Consider the following 23,270-nt stretch of genomic DNA (forward strand, 5'->3'; position numbering starts at 1 on the left):
AAAGTTCATTTAAGAAAATATTAGGAGCTAATTTTGACATTATGCATGTTTTATTAGTTTAACGACGCTAACTGTGACTTTTATGACAGAATATAACCCTAAACGACCGTTAAGTTTAGCGTGAAAAGGGTCCGATTATTTATGTTTAAAATCCATGCACCGGCGCACATGGCCACTATCTCTGTCGTCCCTATCTGTTCCATTTTAAATTAAAAAATAAATAGATTCCATTTTTATTGGCTCTAACTCTACCAGATTTTTTATTCATTGATAAAAAGATTATTTGTCAATTTCAAATTATTCTTTTTTGCAAGTTTTCTAGGACTTTTAAGCTGAACCATCTATTTAATTGAAAACTATTCTTTGAAACCAAATATTACTTTTTTAACATAAAAAATGCATTTCACAGGAAAAAAAGTTCGGACTTTTTTTAGGCCGTGGTTAGGTTATTGGGGTCATGTGAAAATTCTTATAAGAGCCCCTAGTTTTAAATATATTTGATTTCGTGGCTCTTATTTTTATGTTTTTTAATGACAACAATTGATATATATACTCGATTTTGAGGCCTCTATTTTTATGCTTTTAATGGCAACAACTGATAGATATACTCGATTTCAAACCTATTTTTATGCTTATTAATAACAACAACTAATAGATATATTCGATTTTAAAACCTCTATTTTTTGAGAACCCTGTGCCGTCGCCCACCCTGCTCACCTAAGCACGCCATGACTTTGTCATGAGTCAGATACATTGCTTTTCCATAACGAATTTTCCTTATTTTTCAAATGACAATTATTCATATTTTGACAAATTTTCAAATCAAGATTCTTATGGATAGAACATAAAATATTTAGTAGATTTGAAATAATCCGTATATTATGTAATTTAAATTATAATAAATATAGACTGAAAATTTACTTATCATATTTTTGCATGAAAAAACTTGAACCTGGGCACTCAAGGTACCAGAACAATAACCTTAAATATTTCATTCTTTTAGTAAAGCTTTTAGTTGAAAATTTTGATTATATATATATATATATATGATTACAAATAATATCTATTCTAAAGATTCTCAAATATTTTACAATAAAAGTTAAAACACCTTTGTAATATCTAATGTTTGTACCTGAGACATTTAAAAATAACAACGATCCTTTTAATTATTGTGATAACTTGATTCGTGCGAAAATGACCATATAGCAAATGCATTGAATAAGAAGAAAATAGAAGGTATGGCTTTGATAGTTTGAACTCTAAGACAAGAATTGTAAAAGATTTTGCAACCTGCCCCTATTTTTGACTTATATCCTCCATGAAATCTGCTAACAATTATAGCTAATCAAGTTGTCATAAAATATATACTATTATTACTCACAAAATGTCTTGATTAAAAAAAGTTAAGCTCAAGCATTAAAATTTTAAAATTAATTATTAAAAATTGTCATTTTTATTTTATTAAGTACCTAAATAGAGTAAAAAAACAAAATTCATTTGACATATATAGTATGAGAAAAATATTTAATATAATATGTGTTTAATATCCAAGTGGGATAATAAGATAAGGCAATTAAGGGTATGGATATAATAAAATAATAAGGGGTTGAGAAGAGGAACACCATCAATCACGTTGAGACCGCGAAACAAGGCGAGCGTTGTGTGGACTGAAAGATTTTGTTTCAGGCAATGATCATCATGTTTAAGTTTCTTTTTCAAGTCAAACCACCAATAAAGTATTAGTATTTGATACCTGCTTAATTGTCAACAATCTTCATTAGTACTAATATACATTATATCATCAATTCATACTGTTTGTAATCTGTAATTTTTTTCATCAAATTATATCTCGATCATTTCATTTATTTTCCCCCTCTAATACTGATATTTTATAGGCTCGGTTGTGGCCTTTCTGGATAGAAATTTGGTGGCTGCGGTTTGGACCGTCGGAGCGTAGAACTAGAGTTTACTTTTGAGCTCTTTGGTTTGAAATTAACGGCCTCCGGAGCCATATAGACCCAACTGATTCTATATGTCCATTTCGCTTATGGGCTTAGGGTTTTGGTACTAAGTCATGATTTTTTTAACAGTTTAAGGTCACTATAATGTGATATATATTAAAAAAAAACTAACCGTTAACAATGTACACACAAGTTACAAACACAACTATTTAAATTCAAAATATTTAGAAAGAACAACACTCTCTTTCATTTATGTCGCTCAGTGAGTTCATGAGTCATGAGTTTTTCTTTTATAGATTTAGGATGAAAACAAGGTAATACATGTTAAAAAATCTCTCAAATCTTTGATTATGAAGGCTCGTACTCCTATATACTAATATTTAAACTCAAGATTTTAAAGGATAACAAAGATTTTTTCAATTATTAAGTTAACTTTATACGTACAAAATTATAGTAATACAAAAAAATTTAAATAAATAGTACCTTATAATCATTTCTTTTAAATCATTTTCAATCATTCTGACCAACCACCATTGTCTCCCCGTTGTGAATACAACCTATGAAGTGCTAATTACAGGAAGTTTTACCGTGCGACACCCTTAATATAAGGCTAAGGAAAGACATTATTGGTTTTGTTATTATTTTTTTCTAACAAAACCGGCAAAAAATTACTTAAAAACATTATTATTCATACCTAAAACATTTATGTTTTTTAACATTTCCAGTAAAGTGTTAAATAATAACAAAATCGGTAGAAAAAAAATAATGTTTTAAGCAGTGTTTTACCGGATATGTTAACAAAACCGATAAAGCGTCCAATAATAACAAAACCGATAGAAATAATAATGTTTCCAAAATCACTCAAATGTGCAAACGTATCTACGTCTAGTAGCACATTGCTGGGCTTTAGGTCGCAATGAACCACTGGTGTTGTATGATGATGATGGAGATATTCCAAAGCAGATGCAACATCTATCAGCATGTTCAACCTTTGTAGGATATCCAGAAAACGGTTGTTGGAATACAGCCATTTGTCAAGACTTCCCTTAGGCATAAACTCAAGTACCAAGGCTTTGAAATCAAGATTATTCGAGCACCTACTGACGATTTTGATTAAATTCCGGTGATGGATGTTGCGAAGAACTTCACATTCAACGTCAAAGCCATTAAAGGCTTCTTTTAACTCTTACTTGAAAATCTTTACAGCAAATGTCATTCCATCGAAAAGAGTGCCTTGATATACTGAGCCATAACTCCCAGAACCTAGCAATTTGCGACCTCAACTGGTAGTGCTACATGCATTATGAGCTTAGTTCTTGACTTGGAATTTCTAAGAGGTTTAGTTTTGCAGCTTGGAACATGAAGTTGAGGTGCTCCACACAATGCTTCATTCCCCTTAAATGATTCGATCGAGTAGCTTTCCAATGATCCTCCATCTGGAATTTCTCCTTGCAGTCTATTAAAAGAGACATTGAAATATTTGAGATAACAAAGTTTCTCCAAGGACAAGGGAATCTCTCCGGATAGATTATTTCTTGACAAATCCAGGGATTCCAAGCTCAACAAGTCACCAAATGACTCGGGAATGGAATCTGTGATTCTATTATTGGATAAGGAAAAATAAATGCGGTCTTTGAGATATGCTATTCTAATCGGGATATCGCCCAAGAGCTGGTTGTTCGACAAATCCATACTATTCACAACTTTCCACTTTCCAATATCAATTGGAAGAGGACCAGAGAGAGAATTCGAAGACAAGTTCAGGATCAGCAAGTCGTTAAGCCCTGTCAAGTTTGAAGGTATTGAGCCAGAAAACATATTGGATCCAAGGAGCAGCTGCCTTAAAGAAACAAGATTACCCAAGCAAGTCGGTATCGGTCCGGACAATTTGTTGTTCGTCAAGAACAAGAAAGCCAACTTGTTTAGCTGACATAACTCGGACTGGATTGATCCTTCCTACTTATTGCCTGAAAGAGAAAGCCTCTGCAACTCTTTTAATCCCCCAATTGTAGTAGTAACCATTCCTGTCAATTTATTGTCATCAAGCTTTATGGCTATCAATCGACTTAAGTTAGCAAAATCACTCGGTATGCTACCACTGATGTTGCACCTACCAGCGAAGAATCTCTGAAGAGTGTTTGCAAGATTCCCTACCAAACCTGGAAGTTTACCACTGATCAATCGGTTGTTTCCGATATCCACGACTTCTAAGCCTCTAGAGTTTGTCAAAGAAGAGAGAAAGCTTATCCCAGAGGAAGTTAGATTATTAACTTCCAGGTTGAGTTTTTTCAAATTTCATAGATTGCCAAGAGTTTCAGGAATGGAGTCTGAAAAGTAATAATGTGGCATGTCAAGAAGAATAAGAATAAGCTGAGAGGCATTGGAAATAAAAGAACCACTGAGTTGATTACTCCCAAGATATAAATATTTCAGGTTTGGAAGCCAAAGCCCCATGTTTGATGGAAGACGACCAGAGAGCTGATTTAAAATAGCAAAGAAATGACTTGCAGAGATGATGTATTGAATATCTTAGGAGGAATGGGACCAACAAGATTGTTAACTCCCAAACTCAACAATTTTAGATTCTTTAGGTTGCCAATCAGTTGTGGTATTGTACCTGCAACAAAAATTTTCAAACAAATACATTAGTCCAATATACGAGAAAGTGAAAAAAACACAACAATTAAAATTTAGCATAAGAAAGTTAGAAATTAAGAAAAATAATTTAAAAGCAGATTAGTTCTAATTTATTCATTCACCTGTGAAGTTGTTATGGGAACCATCAAACTCCCTAAGACGAGTTAAATTTGTAATTTGTTCTGGAATTTGACCTGCGATAATAAAATTCCCAAATCAATTTCAAAATTCTTTTACATTTTTTACAATTAACTTCACATTGCACTTGTTTATTATTATTCATTAACTTGAGTTTTTCTGAAAGCAGCTCTTCGTTTTACATCTCGAAGTACCTTGTGGGGGGGGGGGGGAAGTAGACACTAGAAAAGCTTAAAGAAAGGTTAGTGTAAGTTACCTTCAAAGTGATTCCGACTAATATCGAAGAATTGAAGCATACTTAAATTCTCAATTTCTGCCGGTAGACTCCCCTCCAATTGGTTAACCGACAGGAATAACGTTTGTAACTTTTCGCAGTTGAATAAACTGCTTGGAATTATACCAAAAAGCATGTTTCCACTCAAGTAGAGAGTTTTCAGATTAGGAAGATGATCAAACATATCCTTTGGAAACAGGTCAGTGAGATTATTGTAGTTGAAACCAAATCGAGTTTAAAAAAAGGTATGGAACCGGAGAGCATATTATTGCTTAGATCAATACCTTGCAACGAAGATATATTGAAGATGGAGGGATGGTATTGAACCTGAAATCTGGTTTTCATACAAGCTCAACTTCTCTAGCTTTGGCAAGTAGCCTAACGAAGATGGAATGATACCACTGAAGTTGTTAACGTGCAGATACAGCTCTCGGAGTTCAGTCAATGATCCAAACCACGACGGGATTTCTCCGATGAAGCTGTTGTTATCAAAGTCTATATGTTTCAGCCGGCGCAAATTCGATAATCGGACCGGTAAACTGCCATGAATATTATTATCTTTGATGGAAAGGAAAGGAATGATCGATTTCCCAAGTGGGGTGGAAGGGTGCCTATGAGTTCTAACCCGGAAAGGTTTAGAGTTGTGACTCTATTGTGCCTGGATCCACATCTGACACCAAACCAATTGCAAACGGCAGTGGAGGCAGGCCAATTAGTTGCCAATATATTTTTAGAATCGTGGGTAACAAGGTCTTTCAGTGCAAGAAGAGCCGATTGGTCTGTGAGTATGGAGGTTAAATTCATGGAGAAAGTAGCCACGGAAAAATGAAAGATGATGAGAAGAACCGAGTTGAGGAAAGTGTTCCCCATTTGAGTTTGCATGTCGAGTCGATGGAAATGGTGCCAAGAAGGGCTCAACTGAAATAGCCCGACCATCCATTCCTTATATACAGTAGTGAGTAGACCATAAAATTTCATGGAACATGCAATGAGGTTGAAGATTCCCCCCCCCCCCAACCAAAAGGTCCTATCAGTACCTCTCAACAACACACCACCTTTAATGCTGCGTAAAAAATGGTTTATTTAATTTAGATATCTTACAAAGAAAAATTTAGACTTTTTATCCTGGGAAAGTATCATTGATTAATAGAATTAACAGAAAAATGGTTCATTTCGTTTTTTCCTCGTCTTTTTTGCAGAAAAATTGGTCCTGCATTCATTGCAAGACAATTGCCATGGAAATTTCTTCAGTCCGTGCTTTGTCAATTTTGATGGTTTCGTATCAATTATCTTTGAAAAGTAGTATGATTTGCATTCAATATTGGTTTAAACTTTAGCTTACTTTCCCATTAATTTTTAGATTAGAGTAAATTATAAATTTAATCACTTAATTTTCTTCTCACTCTTTTTTTAGTCACTAAAATTCTAAAAAATTTAATTTACTCATTATTCTTTCGATCCCCCTGTTTTGATCAATCATGTGTTAAATCATAAATGGAAGAGTGACATGACAATCACATGTGATGATGTAAACTACTTTTTGTTGACATAAAATCAACATGTCATCCACGTTATCTCCTTTCTTTTATTTTATCTTCTTCTTTTAAAGAAGAAAGTTTTTCAATTTCATTCATATATCATGTCAACAATGCAATTATCACTCTTCAGCATCTTCTTCAACCACTCTAGATATCAATGAATTTGTCTCATTGTCTCCTACCATTTTATCAATTTATATTTTACTTAAATCACTTTAAAACTCAACCTTAAACCCCAAAACTCATGAAATCTTAAACCAATTTGATCTATAATCAATATGAAATTAAGATATACGATTCGATTCCTCCACCTCCCCACCACTGAGATTTAGTTGAGAAATCAAAGGGAATTCAAAACTATGATTTTTTCACCCAAAAAAAACTTTAATGCCATTCCATAATTTTTAAACGAAAAATATTTAGTCATAACATTGTTAAGTATTTAACAGTGGGACGACCAAAATAGGATCAAATCAAAAGTTCAATGAATAAATTAAAAAAATTAAACTTTAGCTACTAGAATAGGAACGAGAAGAAATTTAAGTGATGAATTTTATAATTTACCTTTTAAATCATGAGCAATATATACACATTACACAACCATAGTCCAATTACAATAAAATGGAAATGAGCTCGGGTGTTTTGTGTTCATTACCCAATTACTTTGATATATATATGTATGACATGGGAATTATATGGCTTTTAATTTTGCAAGAGATCCTCGTAGTGAACCTCCTAATATTGGCTGTCCAGGTCCTAATGGGTGTCATCTTCCATCTTGACCTTCATTGTGGTGAGAAAGCAAAGTTAAAATGAATAATAATACGGCCTTGTGAGTGCAAGTCTTCAATTGTAATTTGCTTGCAATAAATAACATAATCATGGCTTCTTAAGAGTTTTGATTACTATCCGATATTGTATCTAAAACGAAGGCTTCCTCTAGAAAAAGTTCAGTTCTTGTTTAGTGATTCAAGCCAAGGTTTAAATACTTTACGTTTATTTAATTACAATTGATGATAAATTCATCTTACAGTCTTCAATCACTTTTCGTAGCATTTCTTATGAAAAATGCGTAACAACAAGCAATGAAAATAACTCAACACCAACCTAGAATTTATTCGGAAATTTTGAATCGCAAAATAATTTCATATTCAGTTTATTGAATTACAAGCACTATTGTTAACGTATCAAATAAGGTACATAATCCAAAAAAAAAAAAAGGAGAGAAGAGAAGAGAAAAGCTTTGAACTTCATCTGTAAGATTTAAGAACAGCTCCACAAAATGTGCAGATTATAGCTTTCCAAGACCTCCAATAAAACGGAACATAACAAAACCGGGTGACCGTTTTCATGTCCCCGATGCTCGCTCCTCGGCCGCATCGAGAGCACATCCCGGCTACCGGCTTGCTGCTCGTCAGCTTCCGCCTTTGGTCCACCAGGAAACAAAAGCACACCATTTTCAAGCCACGCAGAGAAAAAGAAGAAGAAAGAAACTTATATATACCATCCTTTAAATTCAAACTTTAGAGAGAATATATGGTATTTGTATAGACCAAATGTCACGTTAAATGTCAACAATATGTAGCTGCAACAACCGTTAGTACAAGACACGTACGTTGACGAATGAAATTGTTGGACGTGTGTGTTGGTGTTGAATTTTGGGCATTGATGGACTGCTGGTTGATGATTTGCTTGGAGGAAACAGTTGGGAGGCTTGAAATTAGGTTGCAGGCACGACGTTGATGTCTGGGATAGTTCGAAACCTTGAAAATCCTCCACGTTTTAATGACTTAGTACCAATAAATAATTAATTTTAGATTCCAATTTCCTATATTTTACTTTCATATCACTACCAAACTGTTGTATTAATTAATCAAATTTAAAGGTATTGTACGTTCGAAAATATGAGTGTAGATCAATGATCATATATGAAGACTAAAATATACTTATTCCCAAGAGGTTTATGGTTAAAAAAACATTTCTCCTGATAGTTAAAAAAAATCTCATTTTGTAGTCTAAATTAATATTTAAACTAAGTGAAAAAGATAAACGCTTTGCAGCAGTTACAAAATCTCCTCATTCTCTACGGCAGTTTAGGAGTTACAAGCAATCGACGGGATCTTTGGGACAGTGGCGGTGTCGTTTACGGCCATCTTCCTGTCCTTTTGTTTCCAATTTTTTGTTATTTCCTTTTACTTTTACTAGTTTTCACTTTTAGTTTTATCATAGTTTAATATTAATATTTTCTCTTAGTCTTTTTTCTAGTAAAATGTATCATGGCTACCGATGTTAGCGGACCTCGAGTGTAAGTATATTTATTGGTTTTTCTTCTTGGTCTGCATTTCAACATGCTTCCATGGATGGATTGTCTTCAAGGAGAGATCACCTTCTACGTTTGTTGTTTTGGATCTTCTTCAAGTTTTTCTCCTCCATAGTTGGTGCTCGAAGTCATTGGTGCAATCAGTTTATATATATCGTTGCTTCATTTGTTTATATTTTTGCTTATCAAACTATCACTAGGCGATCATTGTAAGATTTTAAGATAGTCTCGACTGTGTTTGTTCAGTCTGTAATTAGCAAGACGTTGTTGATACAGTTTTCGATAAATAAATATTTTTCCGTATTACTTTAAAAAAAATTATAACTTCTATTTTAAATTGATTCCTAATTTTTAATGTTTTGGTTTCACCTTTAAATTATAACTCTCATTTTGAATTAGTCATTAAACTTTTAAATATTTCAATTTTATCTCAAAATATAGGTATATGTTATTCACATGCGCTGTTAATAAACTCGTTAGACCATGCTATATTATTATATATTTGGAGAAAAAATTAGGTTAAACTATAGTTGAAACTAATTACGTATATGGATGGATTTGGTGATAAAATTGAAAGATTCAAAAGTTTGGATACTAATTTAGAATGAATGTCATATAATTTATGGAAGAAATTTTAAAAAAAATTAAAAGTTTGAGTACTAATTTAAAATAAGGGTCATAATTGAAAATTTTTATTCCTATAATAATCAAATACCAATAATTAAAAATAATTGGAATTAAATGTTAATATATTTATGAATCTCTTAAGTGACGATCTTAAAAGATATCATTATTTTTAATAAAACTTTAATAATAACATAATTTTTAATCTTTTAAGTTTAATAATTTTTAACTTAATCTCTAATTTTTTTACATTAATATCTTAATTTGATGTTTTTTTTTTACTTTTACTCATTTTAGTGATGTGGCACTTTGTGTGTTGTGGCACTTTGAGTGTACCCGTACCACATCATCAGAAACACCAATTTTTGGGACCAAAAGTTATTTTATACCAAAAACTTTAGGCCTACTATCATTTCCCATGACATCGACGGCCCTTATTCCTTCACATTCTGACGTGGCACGTCAAGGTTGCTTAAAAGGATTTTTTTCACCGAATGAAATAATGCTGGTTCACTGCTTTAATTTAATTAAAAAAAAACTAAAAAGGAAATAGAATCATTTCTCTCTCTCTCTTACGAATGTGGTTTACTGTTTTAATTTAAAGTTGTATACTTTAAAGCAAAAACTGCGGGAGCCAAAGCCATTGACGCCTTTGCATTGAAACACACGTCAAAATCCGACAAGTACGATATACCCTCAAGATCTCTGCAGAAAACTCGACGCTTTTCTTGTTCATCTGTTCACTTTGGAAGGTTCTTTTCGGTTTTGCTGTGGAGGAAGATTGTTTCCGATATGACGGAGGAGAATGACAAGTACGATAAAGAGTTGGATTTGGCTGTTAGAATTGTGCATTTGGCTTGTTCTTTATGTCAAAAGGTGCAACAAAGCTTGGTTTCTGCTGCTTCTCGACAGGTTTTGGCTAAAGATGATGATTCTCCTGTTACTGTTGCAGGTACTTTCTATTCATCGCATCAAATTATATTATTTTTGGGAATTTGGTTTCTTCAATTGGGTGTTGTTTATTTTACTTTTTTTCTTTGGTGGGTTTGATTTGAATGAGGCTCTTGACAATGGGTTGGTTTTGTTTTTTTTTTTTTTAAATTGGGGATAGTTGGAGTATGAATTTGTAATGTGGTATTTGATTGGTGTATATTTAGGCCATTGGTTGCTTGTTAGTTAGTATAAGAAGGAAAAATTAAGAGAAATTTTGGAATTTTATTATAGTTTGCATGATTGTAGATTTTCATTAGGTTGTTTGGTGTATTGCCATTTTGGTGTTTCCTTTCTGAAATTTTTGTCTAAAGGAAATACATTGTGGAAAAGGAAAATGTTGAGAACTTTGTTGCTTACTGCTGAATGGATTTCAAAGTGCTAACTTCGGAAATGAGGTAAAGTTTGTAATTGGTTGTTCAGTTTTATTTTCTGAACTGATCAGTTTGGTCAGTAAACCAGGGCCTTTGGTTATATTTAGATTTCAGTTTGTCCCGATTCACCGACATTAGTAAATGATGGAAAGAAACTCCATAAACCTCTTTGTTAATTGTGAAGTACATAGGTAGTAGACAGAAATGCAGGTGTCAGTGCTTGCATATGATTGTAATTGATTGCCTAGACATTCTCTAGTACCATTTGAGGTTTGATTCACTGACTCGTTAAAGATAATAGAAAGGAGGTTCTTAACAAATTATTTGGCTTTCCACCTCATCTTTCCATTTCCCTTCTTCTTTCATGAATCAAGCTTTCTCCCTCTACTTGTGGGGAGGCAAAAGTTTTGTATAGAGAGGGTCTTGTATACTTGCTTTTTAACCGTAAAAATATGCAGTGTGGTTTGCAGGAAATGGCTATCATCATTGTTCGTACTTTCTTAGCTGGCCATTGTATTTATGGAATATATACTTGTTTTTTAGTCGATCATTCAAATAGCGGAGCATTCATACTATGAGATGATGCGGCAAGCTTTAATATGGTCTGAAAGCACTTTTTTTTAACTCAATGACTGCTGTTTATCTACTTGTGTTAATTATTTGCAAGGTGTTTATGCAAGTTTGATCTATTTCTGATTCTTCTGATCATCTTAACAGACTGGAGTGTCCAAGCAACTGTTAGTTGGCTGCTTTCCGAATTCTTGGAAGGTCAGTGTGTGTCCATTGTTGCTGAAGAAGATGTCCAAACACTCTCCAAGACGGATGCAGCAAGTTTACTTGCAGCTGTTGTGAACACTGTGAATGAATGCTTAACTGAAGCACCAAAGTATGGTCTTCAGTGTCCAAAGAAAGGTCTCGAGACTTCACAAATTCTTGAGGCTATAAGTCGATGCAACTCAACTGGGGGCCCAACTGGGAGACATTGGGTGCTGGACCCTGTTGACGGGACATTGGGATTTATACGTGGTGACCAATATGCTGTAGCTCTAGCCTTGATCGAGGATGGGAAGCTAGTTCTCGGAGTTCTTGGGTGTCCTAATTACCCTATGAAAAAGGAATTGTTGAATTATAATCATCAGCATGGCCAAACTATGCCGAAGACTCCACCATCTTCTGATATTTGGCAAAAAGGATGTGTGATGTATGCAAAGAGAGGAAGTGGTCAGGCATGGATGCAACCATTGATCCAAGGGGATAGAAAATTTGAATGGCCAAATTCTGCTACGTTGGTACATGCTTCTCCTGTTGATGACCCATCTCTGGCGACTTTTTGTGAACCCGTGGAAAAGGCAAATTCAAACCACTTGTTTACAGCGGGACTTGCTAACAGCATAGGTCTCAAGTGAGTTACTTTTATTTTCTCTTCTACTTCATTTATAAACTCCATTCATGTCATTACATTAATGAAACTGAGTTCCTTCGTCATTCTGTTTCTGAAGTTCAGAAAATGTTAATATTTGGGAGGACTAAACTAGAATGTGGTTAGAAATTATATAGTTTCTACGAGGTCACCTTCTTATTTGATCCTAATATATCTTTTCATACATTCTAATGCCAGAAACCAACCTATGCGAGTCCATAGCATGGTAAAATATGCAGCAATAGCCCGGGGCGATGCTGAGGTTTTTATAAAGTTTGCAAGATCTGGGTACAAAGAGAAGATATGGGACCACGCTGCTGGTGTTGTCATCGTAGAAGAGGCTGGTGGGGTTGCAACGGATGCAGGAGGTCGCCCCTTGGACTTCAGTGGGGGATTGTACTTAGAAGGTCTTGACCGGGGGATTATTGCTTGCTCTGGGCCGATACTGCATGATAAAATCATTGGGGCTGTATATGCGAGCTGGGATTCTTCTAATCTATGAGACTTCCTATATCTTGCCAATGCAGTAATACTGGAGTATTATATGTTGATTTTATGATGGTAAGCTCATCACTGAAAATTCAAATTTTAAGTCATTCTGCATCTTTTCTACATATCATCTGATTTGAACATTTTGCACCACCTTTCCAAGATTACTGAAAAATTTGTACTTGAGAAATGAAATCGTCCCCGACACCATTCTTTCTGAAGCCAAATGAAGTGTAATGTCACTTGTGTATTCTATGTCCATGAAGTTTTGGTTTTAGTGGACTTGTCGAAGATTTGGAATGAAGCACCCTTCTTTCTAGTCTAATAGGAAACAGTTTTCCCCAAAAATAAAGTTTATTTGAATGCTTTTCATTTTAATTTTCATTCTCACAGGGCATGGCTCGACTCTAGTGACTTGTAATAAGCAGTTTCCTAATGTTTTCATCTCATTTCTTTGTAGTGTCTTCATCAAACTATTTCAGGGCAAGCATATTCCGAGAAGGATGTTGATGATGCTGCCAATACCACTTACAAATGACTTAGTGTCTGCTGAAATATATTCTCGAAAATTCCCAAGGTCTGATCATCAATTTCACCTTCTTCCTGATGTTACTGTATCGGATTGCTCGATTTTTATTAGCAATAGCGCCCTTACTATAGCTTTTCTAATGGAAGTTTTGATGTCTTTAATAGGAGAAAGCTTTACTGGTGCTTCTATCCTATGCTAAGCTTAGGGAACTGAACTGATACATAAGTTTTGGATGCATAATCCTATATGATTTTCGATTCCAAGAAATACATATTTTCTTTCTACGTTTCACAAGTAATTCGGAACGGATATATTCTGCATTTTCTTCTTTGATCAGTATCTGTTTGTTTTACTGAATTTTCCAGGAGGCCGGAGAACATATGGATGCTGCCTCATCTTTTGATTACATTTTCCCCGGTGAGAGCTAAAGTCATGAACTATTCCAACTACAATCGGAAGCATCATCGTTAGCTATTTTCGAGCTCTAAATTTCTTTGACAAATGAAATTGAACTAAATCCGAATTCGAATTTTACCAACTTTTTCTTGACAAATTAGTGTGCTAAAATCCATGTTTAGATTTTGAAAAACGAAGGTTAAAGTTTCACATTATTATAAACACAAGTCAATGTTAGGTCTGATTTTTGAAATTGATTGTGCATGAGTTAGGTACGTCGGTCTACAGTCTTTGGGACCACAACGCATATCTTTCCGAAATTTATTTAAGGATTTTTTTTACATTTTATCCATCTTATCTGCTTAAGGAAAAATATTTTTAAAATTTCAAACAGTTTAAGTTTAATGATAACGAAGAATTGAGATTTGAATATTTTATTTCCAAATTCAACATGTGTAGGTTTAATTAACCATTATTGTATTGAACTAATAATTTAATAAGTGTTTATAAAAATGAGTCGATTATGTTTTAGTTCGATTGATATTATTATTATAAAATATAGGATAATGTTTAAAGCTCGAATCTCAATATCATGAATGAAGTAAATTGAGTTGAAAATATATTTTTATAATGAATCTTCATAATACTTGATTCGGATTGATTGGTCGGTAAAATAAACATAAACAATTATAAAAATAATATGATGAAGAAAATGGAAGTGAGTATAAGGAGTGGTAGACATTTTGTTAGGTGTGAAATAGGACCACTTGAAGAATGCCAATGGGCAATGGATGGAATTTAGAGTTAGGAAGTAGATGAAGCCTATTTTGTACTTTAGGGTTTTGAAGTAAAATTTTAAGGTTTTTTTTAAAAGTGAAAGTCGGTGCTGCTTTGCTTGTTTCACGTACGTATTGGCAAATTAGTCAAATTATAAAACCAAACTGGGTGGGTGCTACCTACATCAAGTCAACATAAGTCTTAAATAAAAGTATACTATTTTCTATTTATGTTTTTGAAGTATTTTTATTAAAGTAACTATATTATGTAATTAACCTTATCATCTACCAATAAAGGAGATCAGAATATTAAATGTTGAATTTCTAACTATTTTTAAATTAATTTTAAATATATTTTGTGAAATTTAATTTTTAAAAAAGGAAACAAAATAGTGTGACAACATGGTTTTAAACAATTACTATGCAGACTGATAGTTGTGAAGCTCTTCAACTATTCTCTCCTCCATTCATGAACAATCCTTTGCATTGGCAAGGTCCATTACGAGTCTCTATAACAAAGTATGCTTTTTGATTTTTAAAAATCTATCCTGAAGCAAATATAATGATGAATTTCGTTGTAAAGATGGATATCTTACAGATGATTTTTTAGTTATTTTTGACTCATTACCGTCATAATTTTTGAATATTCTTTATACAGATACTATGACATCATGTAAGGATTAGATGCATTAACTTTTATTTTTTTATTTAAAAAAATAAAAAAATAAAAATTTTAAATCAATCAATAATGATTGATGATAGTTAAAGGAATTCATTTTTTTTGAAAAAAAAAGTCATGTATTTAAGTGACCAAAACAAATAGAATCTAAAGTTGAAAGATTTATGTAAAATTTACCCATTTTTTAAAATAATATGGAGAATTAAAAAATTAAAGTTTAGATAATATCGTGAACACAAAACGAACTATTCTTTCACCTTTTACTAAAGAAAGTATCATACTTATTTTTTTTAAAGATTAAATAATTTATTAACAAATCTCCCCATCACCGCAAAAATAGAGAATTATACTCATTTTCCTTCTCTTTCTCTGAGAAATCCGCGCAGTGTTCCCACTCCATTTTTAAACTCCAAACCCCATTTGAGTTTTCATAAAATTTCTTTTATTTTTTCTCTTTTCCCCAAAAGAATTCAAATAAAATCAACCCCGTAAAAAGGATCTTGAAAGCGCGTGAAAATTTTTAAAATAAATTTCTGTTGGATGCATATGAGATAATTCTCATTTTATCCTTTTGAATGCCAATCCCGCTGACAGTTTTGCAGTTTCGTCACTACCATAAATTGTGATCCATTTGTCCTCTTGCTCTTCTCTTTTATTTATTTCTTCTGTTTGGAGTTTGGATGATACCCTGTTTTCTCTCATATTTTCTCTCTTTGTTTCAGAGATCAGCTCTTGGATCACTCACCCAACATATTTCTTTAAATAAAATGAGCTTAATTTGATTGATCAGAGCAATTCAGCGGAAACCTAGAAAACAGAGAGTGGATCAGATTGCTTTCAAGTTCTTGCTTTTCAGCTTTGCAGAGATCAAATGGGGAAAAGCAATAGTAGCAGAGACTGGACTCAGATCTATGCTATTTACGGCATGACCAGTGGCAAACACTCGTTTTCCTTCTATTCCACGCTCTTTTTTTCTCACTACTTTCCCTCCTCTTCCTTTTTACTTCGAATCCATATTCCACTTCTTCCAAGCTTTCATCTCCAGCCCGGGAGCAGCCCGTTTCGCTGCGGGTTCAGCGGCGGTGTCACGGCGATTTCGGCTGTGTGCTTGTTTTTCGCAGCGGCTAACTTCTTTTACTCCGCCGGGCCGTTGCATTACGACATGGCGCAGCGGATGGTGGGGTCCGTTAATGACTGGTCGACGGTGAAGCTGGCGCTTGATATCGGATGCGGTAGAGGAATCCTTCTCAATGCGGTGGCTACCCAACTGAAAAAGACCGGTAGTTCCGGTCGGGTCGTCGGGTTGGATCCTTCTAAACGAACCACTTTGTCTACTCTACGAACCGCCAACGTGGAAGGTTTGCGACTCTTCGTTTTCTTCTCATTCCTCATTAATCAATAAATTTATTATTATTTTTTGCTGAAAATGGTGATTTGAAAATTGGAACAGGTGTGGGGGAATATGTGACTTGCAGAGAAGGCGACGTGAGGAGCCTCCCGTTCGGGGACAACTACTTCGACGTGGTGGTTTCCGCCGTGTTCGTGCACACCGTGGGGAAAGAGTACGGCCACCGGACGGTGCAGGCGGCTGCGGAGAGGATGAGGGTGTTGGGGGAGATGGTGAGGGTGCTGAAGCCCGGCGGGGTGGGGGTTCTTTGGGACCTCCTCCACGTGCCGGAATACGTGCGGCGGTTGCAGGATTTAAAGATGGAAGACATTAGGGTTTCCGAACGTGTAACTGCCTTCATGGTTAGCAGCCACATGGTATCGTTTCGAAAGCCGAGTCAGCATGTCGTGGGTTCCGGTGAAGTCCGCCTGGACTGGAGATGCTGACGTGGAAAATACTGAAGTTGAAATTCAAAATATTACTACTGGTTATATATATACATATATATAACGGAATAGGAATGGAAATTTTACATAAAAATCTCGAGTTACTTTGGCAACTTAAATTCCGGGGAGGCCAAGCCAAGCCAAGCCAGATGTTTCTTTTTGTTGAAAATATACTTTGCTATGCAATATACTATGGTTATCAATTTCAGGATTGATAAATATACTAATGTAGTTTGAAGCAAATGTTGTGAATAAGTTTGTTATAAGATACTTTTTTAATAGTTTAATATAATATTTATATTATTTCTTATTTTTAAAATACAATATGAGGTGATTATTAAGTAGTATTTATTCTTAAATTAAAAGATATTGAATATTTAGTTATATTTAATTTAATATTTTTATGTGCATTAATCAATAGTAATATTAAGTATTGAAAATCTCAATGATAATATTAATGGAATTAAACTCAATCGATGTTTAATATGATTATTAGGTATTGAAAAATCTCAAATAAAAAATAAAGCATTATATGATTTTATTTGTAAAGTATGTTTAATAAAGAAGATGAAAAATAATGTTGGTGAAAATAAAAAGGTGAGAAGTGAGAGATGGAGATGCTTGTAGTAGTGTGATGGGCTTAGTGGGTGTTGTGAATTAGATGTGATAAATGGTGTAGGGTAAGGGGTTGTCATGTCTTTCTCCATCATATATGGATCAAATTCTATCTTCTTCCCAAATCTAATAGTAAGAAGATATTTTTTCATCATTATTTTATTTTAAGTTTAAAGTTAAATTAAATAGAATATTGTTTTAAAATATATATTTGTTGATTTAAATATTTAAGATCTTCTGTTAAGAATTATTTTTAATGTATTATATTATTCTTGTATTTAATTTTTGTTATACTCATTAAATTCCGATATGATACATTCTCATAAGATCATGTGATATTATTAGAAAATTTTATGTTATAAATATATAGAAAATAATATTGTTTTAAAAATGTTTATATTTTTTTAATAATTTTTGCAATGCAAATAAAGGTAATTTTTAATAATATTTAAAAATGTGAACATGTAAAATAAAATATTACCTCAAGAAAAAGAAGCTCATAAATGTGCTAAAGAATCTATGCATTCACCACTTGTTTAAAATAACAATTTTGCTGGTAATTAGATCTTACAATTCTTGAGATCGAAGCAAGAAAAAGCTGAAGAATGCTGCACGTAAATAATTAATTTATGATTGAATTACAAACAAAAAAAAAATCAGAGAACACATTAATTACAGCATGTGTTGGCCACAACATTTAAGCCTTAAGCCCATGCTTTTGTTGCCTTTGTCCTTCTTCTCTCAACATTTAATTGCTCCATGTTATGTGTATGTGTCTTCCTATAATGTCTCTCCACCAAGCATCTTGATTCAAACAATTAACTTCCACCCCCCTTCTTTATTACTGTTTCTGTCCCTGTCTTGTAAATAAAATGTTTGTTCTCTCAACAGATTTTATATTAATTTCAAATTTTAATTTTTTAACCAAATCATTAAAACATCACTATAAGATCAATCAAATCTTTCCATTTAACTTAAGAGTTGAATACTATATCGAATATGATAACAAATATATTTAAAACATAATAATCAAATTTCAAACGCATGTGTATCTATTACATGCAAAATTCAGCTATATTTGAATATGGTTTTTAACATTTCAAAGTCAACTTATCTATGCAATAGGTGTATGTTCTACCTTAGATTCGAATAAAAATTTAATGTTCAAGCTAGCAGTTCGGCTAATAAGAGAAATTTATTGTTATGCTACTGATGCATTGAGACTAAAGCTAAACATGTTTAAATTTATTAACCAATTTCGAATTTGAGTCATAATTTAAAGAGAGATAGTATAATTGATCCTAATATTTATATATTTTATAACTAAATTTAAATATATTTTTCAATGAAACCAAAGTATCCTCTATGTTTATTTCATGAAAACTAATTTTTTTGAAGTTTGTGATTATTTTTCTCAATAATATTATCTAAAAGAATCATATTTAATTTGAATTCAGACCAAATTAGACTAGCATGACTTAAATATCATCTCCTAACCGTATTATTAAAAAAAAATACATAGCAACAAAAGAAAGTCATATTTAAATAAATAAATTGGTATCATTTGATTTGTATGTGGACCTATAGCTAAAACTATAACATCACAAGAGTGAACTGCAGGTTCCCTTCACTATGAGGGAATTGTTAAGAAATGTGTACATAAAAAAACACATCTAAAATGGGCAAAAACAATAACATCTAAATATAAAAGTGAAATTTAAGGGAAAAGATTATTTAAAAAAAAAAATCTTAACAAAAACTTCTTTTCTCAACATCCTATTCAAAAATCATTTATTAAATAACAAAAAGGAGATACAATTATAAATCTGCCTCTACGATATGATCATCTGAATCATCAATTAACATCTCAGTTCTGAAAAGCAGTTTCAGGTACGGAATCACTTCAGGGAGCACATGCAAATCAGCTATGTTTATAGTCATCAAGTCAAAAGCTATGCAGGTTTTATGCATGCTCAGCTCATCCAATACAGGGATTTTTGGGTACCTTTGACTGAAGTGTGTAAGAATGATCCGATATGCATCTGCTGAGTTTCCGACATCAATGGCTTCCTTTGTTGTACTGTGATTCTTTGCTATGGCCTCCCCTGCCATGCCATCCTCAAAAGTTGCCTCGTGTATAAGAATGGCAGCTCCCTCAGATGCTTCTATCGTTTCCGAGCATGGTCGAGTGTCGCCAGAGTACACAACTTTCCAACCCGGTATTACTTTTCCAACACTATTTATTCTATCCGCCGCTTTCAGGATGACACCGAAAGCCTCGGGGCAGTGCACGACAGGAAAACTGATGATCCTTTCAAGCCCTGCTTTGTTGAGAACTTTCTTCAGACGGGTTAGTAAAGCAGAAGTTGCAACATTGTCAATCGGAATACTGAGTTTCATTCGTTTCGAACTGCCTTGCAAACAACTTTCTTCGAGACATGAAGTTGACGTAATTGTTTTGTTTGATTCGTTATCGAAGTTGAAAGTTTCCCATGAAGTTACAGTTGTGGATTTATTATCCAAGAACTGCATATCTAGATCTTCAAGTCTCTGGTATGCATCTAAAAATAGATTAAGATGTGATGGCCCTATAACAATCAATGGATCATGTGGCACTCCCTTCAACAAATCGCGTCTCAGGGTAAGAATCCGAACTAAGCCTACATGGTGATCAGCATGGATGTGAGAAATCCAAACACAAGCAAGATGTCTTACAGCATTTTCAGCACCCTCACTGCCATATCTGTTCTCAAGGTTCATAAACAGCTGTATCAATAAAAGGGAAGGAAACTGGAAATCACAAAGGTGGGATTTAAAAGATTTTTTGTAATGTTACCTTCTTTTTAGTTGTGCCAAGGTTCCTTCTCCACAATCTAGGAGCAGACTTCCATTAGAGAAAAGATTGAAATAGATAGCAGTGACATTGCGATACTTAGACGGTTGCGAGGAACCAGTCCCTAGAAATGTAATCTCAAGATCGTCTCTTCGTATATTTTCCAGACAACAAGGATGGCTATTTTCATCCAAGATTGGTTCGTCAATCAAACCTTTACTATCTTGAAAAGAGATTGCACACTTGTTTGTTGCTGTAGGTTTCTGCCACAACTGGCTTACATGTTGTGTAGCATCTATTATATCTGGAATCTCTAAAAGTAACTCATCAATGACTGCTGATGCTGCCAGTGGACTTGGAACATCGGATCTATCTAATCCAAGACGAGCGTGAGGGCGCAAAATAAACTGTTTAACACAGTCGAAATAGTTTTATTACTCAAAAGACAGCTGATAAATAGGTTAAACAACATACTATCATTGCAATTCAAAGATAATTGAACACACCTTTAGGAGATTTTCTGCAAAGACGCCATTACAAAGCTTTGAAGTCAAATCCTGCAAAGGCAAGCATAACAACGTTTACAATCTTCGTAAAATATATTTACCAACGGTCGCCAATCTAAAGAATAAACTTCATCTAGCATAAAAAAACATGCCTCTTGTGTAAAATCGTGGTCTGATGTTGAAGACATGAGTGGAAATAATTGAGGACATAAGTAACTAAGGCGCGTGGTGATTCTTGCACTTGATTTTAGGATTGGATTTTGTACTTTGTTCCTGCAAACAACATTAATCTTCCAAAGAACCAATCAAATGATTTAAGCAAAAATCATTAGTACTCACATTGCATATCCAGCCATAACATGCTGTGCTGAACTAAACTTGTTCATCCATTTCTTGTAGTGGGAACTACTGACAACAGAAGCAGGGCCTAAATGAATAACACAATTCACAATCTTGCAGCTCTGTGACTGGCAACTTGAATCTGAATAATAATCATTAAGAGATTGCGTGGAGGTAAGTTTTTGTGCATGAGAATCAGTTGGACAGTCAACTATAATCACAACGGGACCAGGGACAGGAGCACCCATTACATCACTGGGATGAACCTAAGCAACAACATAAAACGAATGTACATAGTTAAAAGCAAGAAACAAATTTCTTTCAGAGAAAAATGAAAAGAAAAAACAAGAATAATTTTCTATTTTCTTGTTAACTTTGATGAACTCACTGTGATATCTAACAAATCTGACTTGACTGATTTTCCTTCAGTCAATTCCCTAAACTTTGTCTTAACTTTTATGCCAAGAGCATCAGCTTTTTCTTTGTGGAATTTCCCCTTACTCTCATTTAATTCACACACGTATATCACTGACACATCACTTGGCTTTACATCAGAATCTTCGACCCCATTCGGCTGCAAGAGAATGGCTGATATTTTAACATCTTTAAAGTTGCTTGCTACTGACGCACAGTTGTGAAAGCTGTCCACTTGAAGAGGGCCAGTATGAGAGATGAGATTGGTGTGAACCATGGCATGATGAGGGATGAAGCACTTCATAGCATCGACCAATAAGTTGAGATTCGAAGGACCCCATATGTTAACCTTTGGTGAAAACAAGGGAACAACTAAGTTAAAATAAATTTTGGTAACATTGGCAAACTAGTTAATAAATATTAAGAATTATTCCAAATAAACTGGACATTTTAAGTCAATTGGAACTTACAGACAGTCCATCTCCCATGCCAGCCAAAGTCAAAAGCAAACCTACAAAGAAAAATAAATAACACATTTTAACCAAACATAATCACAAATTTTCTGTCCAAAGTTTGAAACACGGACCTGGAAGTCCTCCAACTGTCTCTGAGCAAACACGGGAAAGGCATATATGATCTATCTGCAAAGAATCGATAACATTGGTAGCAAATAGAGAGATGTATGCATAAACAAAGCTTTGAATTGTAACAATATGATCTGCACAATACCTTTGATAGTTTAATCTTATGTTCGGTGCAAAAACGTTGTAAGCCCTGTTATACCAACAATGTATTAAGATAAAACAGAGATTACCTAATATTCAAACAAACAAAAGTAAACGTTTTTAATGCCGTTATAATCCAAGAATTATTTACCTCTCCGGCATTAAAGATAAACCTTTGCTTGTCAAAGAAAAGTAAAACCGAAGGCATTGTATCGTGAGTATCCATTCCAATACCCAAAATCTGCAACAAAGATAAAAGCAGCCAACACAATTTATGTATGTAACAATTAGTGTCTAGAAAGCAAAATCCTAACAAGTAAAAAAGAAAACCGCTAAAAAATATTTCCAGATTCCAGAATACCTAATTTTTAAATATAATAGAGGGTTCTGAAAATTAAAAGTAATCGAAACATAAAACACGAACTTAACCAAATTCACTCATTAAAATCTATTAAAATTTCTAGAATCAAACGTGATTATCAACCTATAAACAAAAAACACATATAATATTATACAAAAATAGAGATTTGTGAGGAAGATAAAAAGATCAAAAATATGAAGAAATACCTGAATATAGGCAGTAGTACTGCTGTTAGAATTAGCAGTATGATGTTTGACTCGAACATTTTTTATGAGAGTAGGCTTACTACTTCTATCTGTCCCATTTGCCCTACCTTCGTTAAACTGACTTCTTTAGTTTTCTCCATTTTGACTAAAAAAAAGGGATTACTAACAGGGCAAGGAGTATGAGAAAACCGCGCAATAACTTCCTTGGTAGCGACGGCGCCTTTGCTGATGAGAGAAAAACCAAAATTAAATCAGGCGGGTTAATCACTGGTGGTACTCTTGGGTCGATATAT

The 23,270-nt window shown here is 33.7% G+C and overlaps 5 protein-coding genes and 1 pseudogene across 5 annotated transcripts; 2 read left to right on the forward strand and 4 right to left on the reverse strand.

The window, feature by feature from the left end:
* Positions 1-3,224: 3,224 nt before the first annotated feature.
* On the reverse strand, positions 3,225-3,983 carry LOC120127722 (leucine-rich repeat receptor-like protein kinase PXC2). Its single transcript, XM_039145576.1, has 2 exons — positions 3,929-3,983; positions 3,225-3,745 (listed from the first exon to the last, which is right to left on the reverse strand). Exons 1-2 carry the CDS (start codon positions 3,981-3,983, stop codon positions 3,225-3,227), a joined length of 576 nt encoding a protein of 191 aa, XP_039001507.1.
* Positions 3,984-5,287: 1,304 nt separating this feature from the next.
* LOC120127723 (leucine-rich repeat receptor-like serine/threonine-protein kinase BAM2) lies at positions 5,288-5,880 on the reverse strand. The gene is made up of 2 exons (XM_039145577.1): positions 5,636-5,880; positions 5,288-5,549 (listed from the first exon to the last, which is right to left on the reverse strand). The coding sequence occupies exons 1-2, from the start codon at positions 5,878-5,880 to the stop codon at positions 5,288-5,290; spliced, it is 507 nt and encodes a 168-aa protein (XP_039001508.1).
* Positions 5,881-7,773: 1,893 nt separating this feature from the next.
* Positions 7,774-8,060, reverse strand: LOC120127652. Its single transcript, XM_039145515.1, has one exon. The coding sequence runs from the start codon at positions 8,003-8,005 to the stop codon at positions 7,799-7,801; it is 207 nt and encodes a 68-aa protein (XP_039001446.1). The 5' UTR covers positions 8,006-8,060; the 3' UTR covers positions 7,774-7,798.
* Positions 8,061-10,097: 2,037 nt separating this feature from the next.
* On the forward strand, positions 10,098-13,763 carry LOC120127842 (PAP-specific phosphatase HAL2-like). Its single transcript, XM_039145653.1, has 5 exons — positions 10,098-10,444; positions 11,574-12,258; positions 12,475-12,837; positions 13,226-13,342; positions 13,660-13,763. Exons 1-3 carry the CDS (start codon positions 10,285-10,287, stop codon positions 12,776-12,778), a joined length of 1,149 nt encoding a protein of 382 aa, XP_039001584.1. The 5' UTR covers positions 10,098-10,284; the 3' UTR covers positions 12,779-12,837; positions 13,226-13,342; positions 13,660-13,763.
* A 1,742-nt stretch (positions 13,764-15,505) lies between these two features.
* LOC120127841 lies at positions 15,506-17,099 on the forward strand (annotated as a pseudogene).
* Positions 17,100-19,338: 2,239 nt separating this feature from the next.
* On the reverse strand, positions 19,339-23,214 carry LOC120127840 (tRNAse Z TRZ4, mitochondrial-like). Its single transcript, XM_039145652.1, has 11 exons — positions 22,978-23,214; positions 22,562-22,651; positions 22,415-22,459; positions 22,272-22,326; positions 22,156-22,196; positions 21,660-22,034; positions 21,272-21,537; positions 21,085-21,205; positions 20,933-20,983; positions 20,430-20,833; positions 19,339-20,336 (listed from the first exon to the last, which is right to left on the reverse strand). The coding sequence occupies exons 2-11, from the start codon at positions 22,634-22,636 to the stop codon at positions 19,412-19,414; spliced, it is 2,358 nt and encodes a 785-aa protein (XP_039001583.1). The 5' UTR covers positions 22,637-22,651; positions 22,978-23,214; the 3' UTR covers positions 19,339-19,411.
* Between the last annotated feature and the right edge of the window lie 56 nt (positions 23,215-23,270).

This window comes from Hibiscus syriacus, unplaced genomic scaffold (genome assembly GCF_006381635.1).
Source record: "Hibiscus syriacus cultivar Baekdansim isolate YM2019G1 unplaced genomic scaffold, ASM638163v2 tig00110472_pilon, whole genome shotgun sequence".
Classification (NCBI taxonomy): domain Eukaryota; kingdom Viridiplantae; phylum Streptophyta; class Magnoliopsida; order Malvales; family Malvaceae; genus Hibiscus; species Hibiscus syriacus.

Bases quoted from the DNA above. Each gene is read 5' to 3' on its own strand.
- LOC120127723 (XM_039145577.1), bottom strand. From the start codon at position 5,880: ATGGGGAACACTTTCCTCAACTCGGTTCTTCTCATCATCTTTCATTTT. The intron at 5,550-5,635 runs GTTAGAACTCAT...TATTCATGGCAG, and splicing joins ACAACTCTAAACCTTTCCGG to TTTACCGGTCCGATTATCGA.
- LOC120127840 (XM_039145652.1), bottom strand. From the start codon at position 22,636: ATGGATACTCACGATACAATGCCTTCGGTTTTACTTTTCTTTGACAAG. The intron at 22,327-22,414 runs GTATTGTGCAGA...GATTCTTTGCAG, and splicing joins ATAAGATTAAACTATCAAAG to ATAGATCATATATGCCTTTC. The intron at 21,206-21,271 runs GTGAGTACTAAT...TGTTGTTTGCAG, and splicing joins GTTATGGCTGGATATGCAAT to GAACAAAGTACAAAATCCAA.
- LOC120127652 (XM_039145515.1), bottom strand. From the start codon at position 8,005: ATGGTGTGCTTTTGTTTCCTGGTGGACCAAAGGCGGAAGCTGACGAGC.
- LOC120127722 (XM_039145576.1), bottom strand. From the start codon at position 3,983: ATGGTTACTACTACAATTGGGGGATTAAAAGAGTTGCAGAGGCTTTCT. The intron at 3,746-3,928 runs GCAATAAGTAGG...CAAACTTGACAG, and splicing joins GCAGAGGCTTTCTCTTTCAG to GGCTTAACGACTTGCTGATC.
- LOC120127842 (XM_039145653.1), top strand. From the start codon at position 10,285: ATGACGGAGGAGAATGACAAGTACGATAAAGAGTTGGATTTGGCTGTT. The intron at 10,445-11,573 runs GTACTTTCTATT...TCATCTTAACAG, and splicing joins TTCTCCTGTTACTGTTGCAG to ACTGGAGTGTCCAAGCAACT. The intron at 12,259-12,474 runs GTGAGTTACTTT...TTCTAATGCCAG, and splicing joins GCTAACAGCATAGGTCTCAA to AAACCAACCTATGCGAGTCC.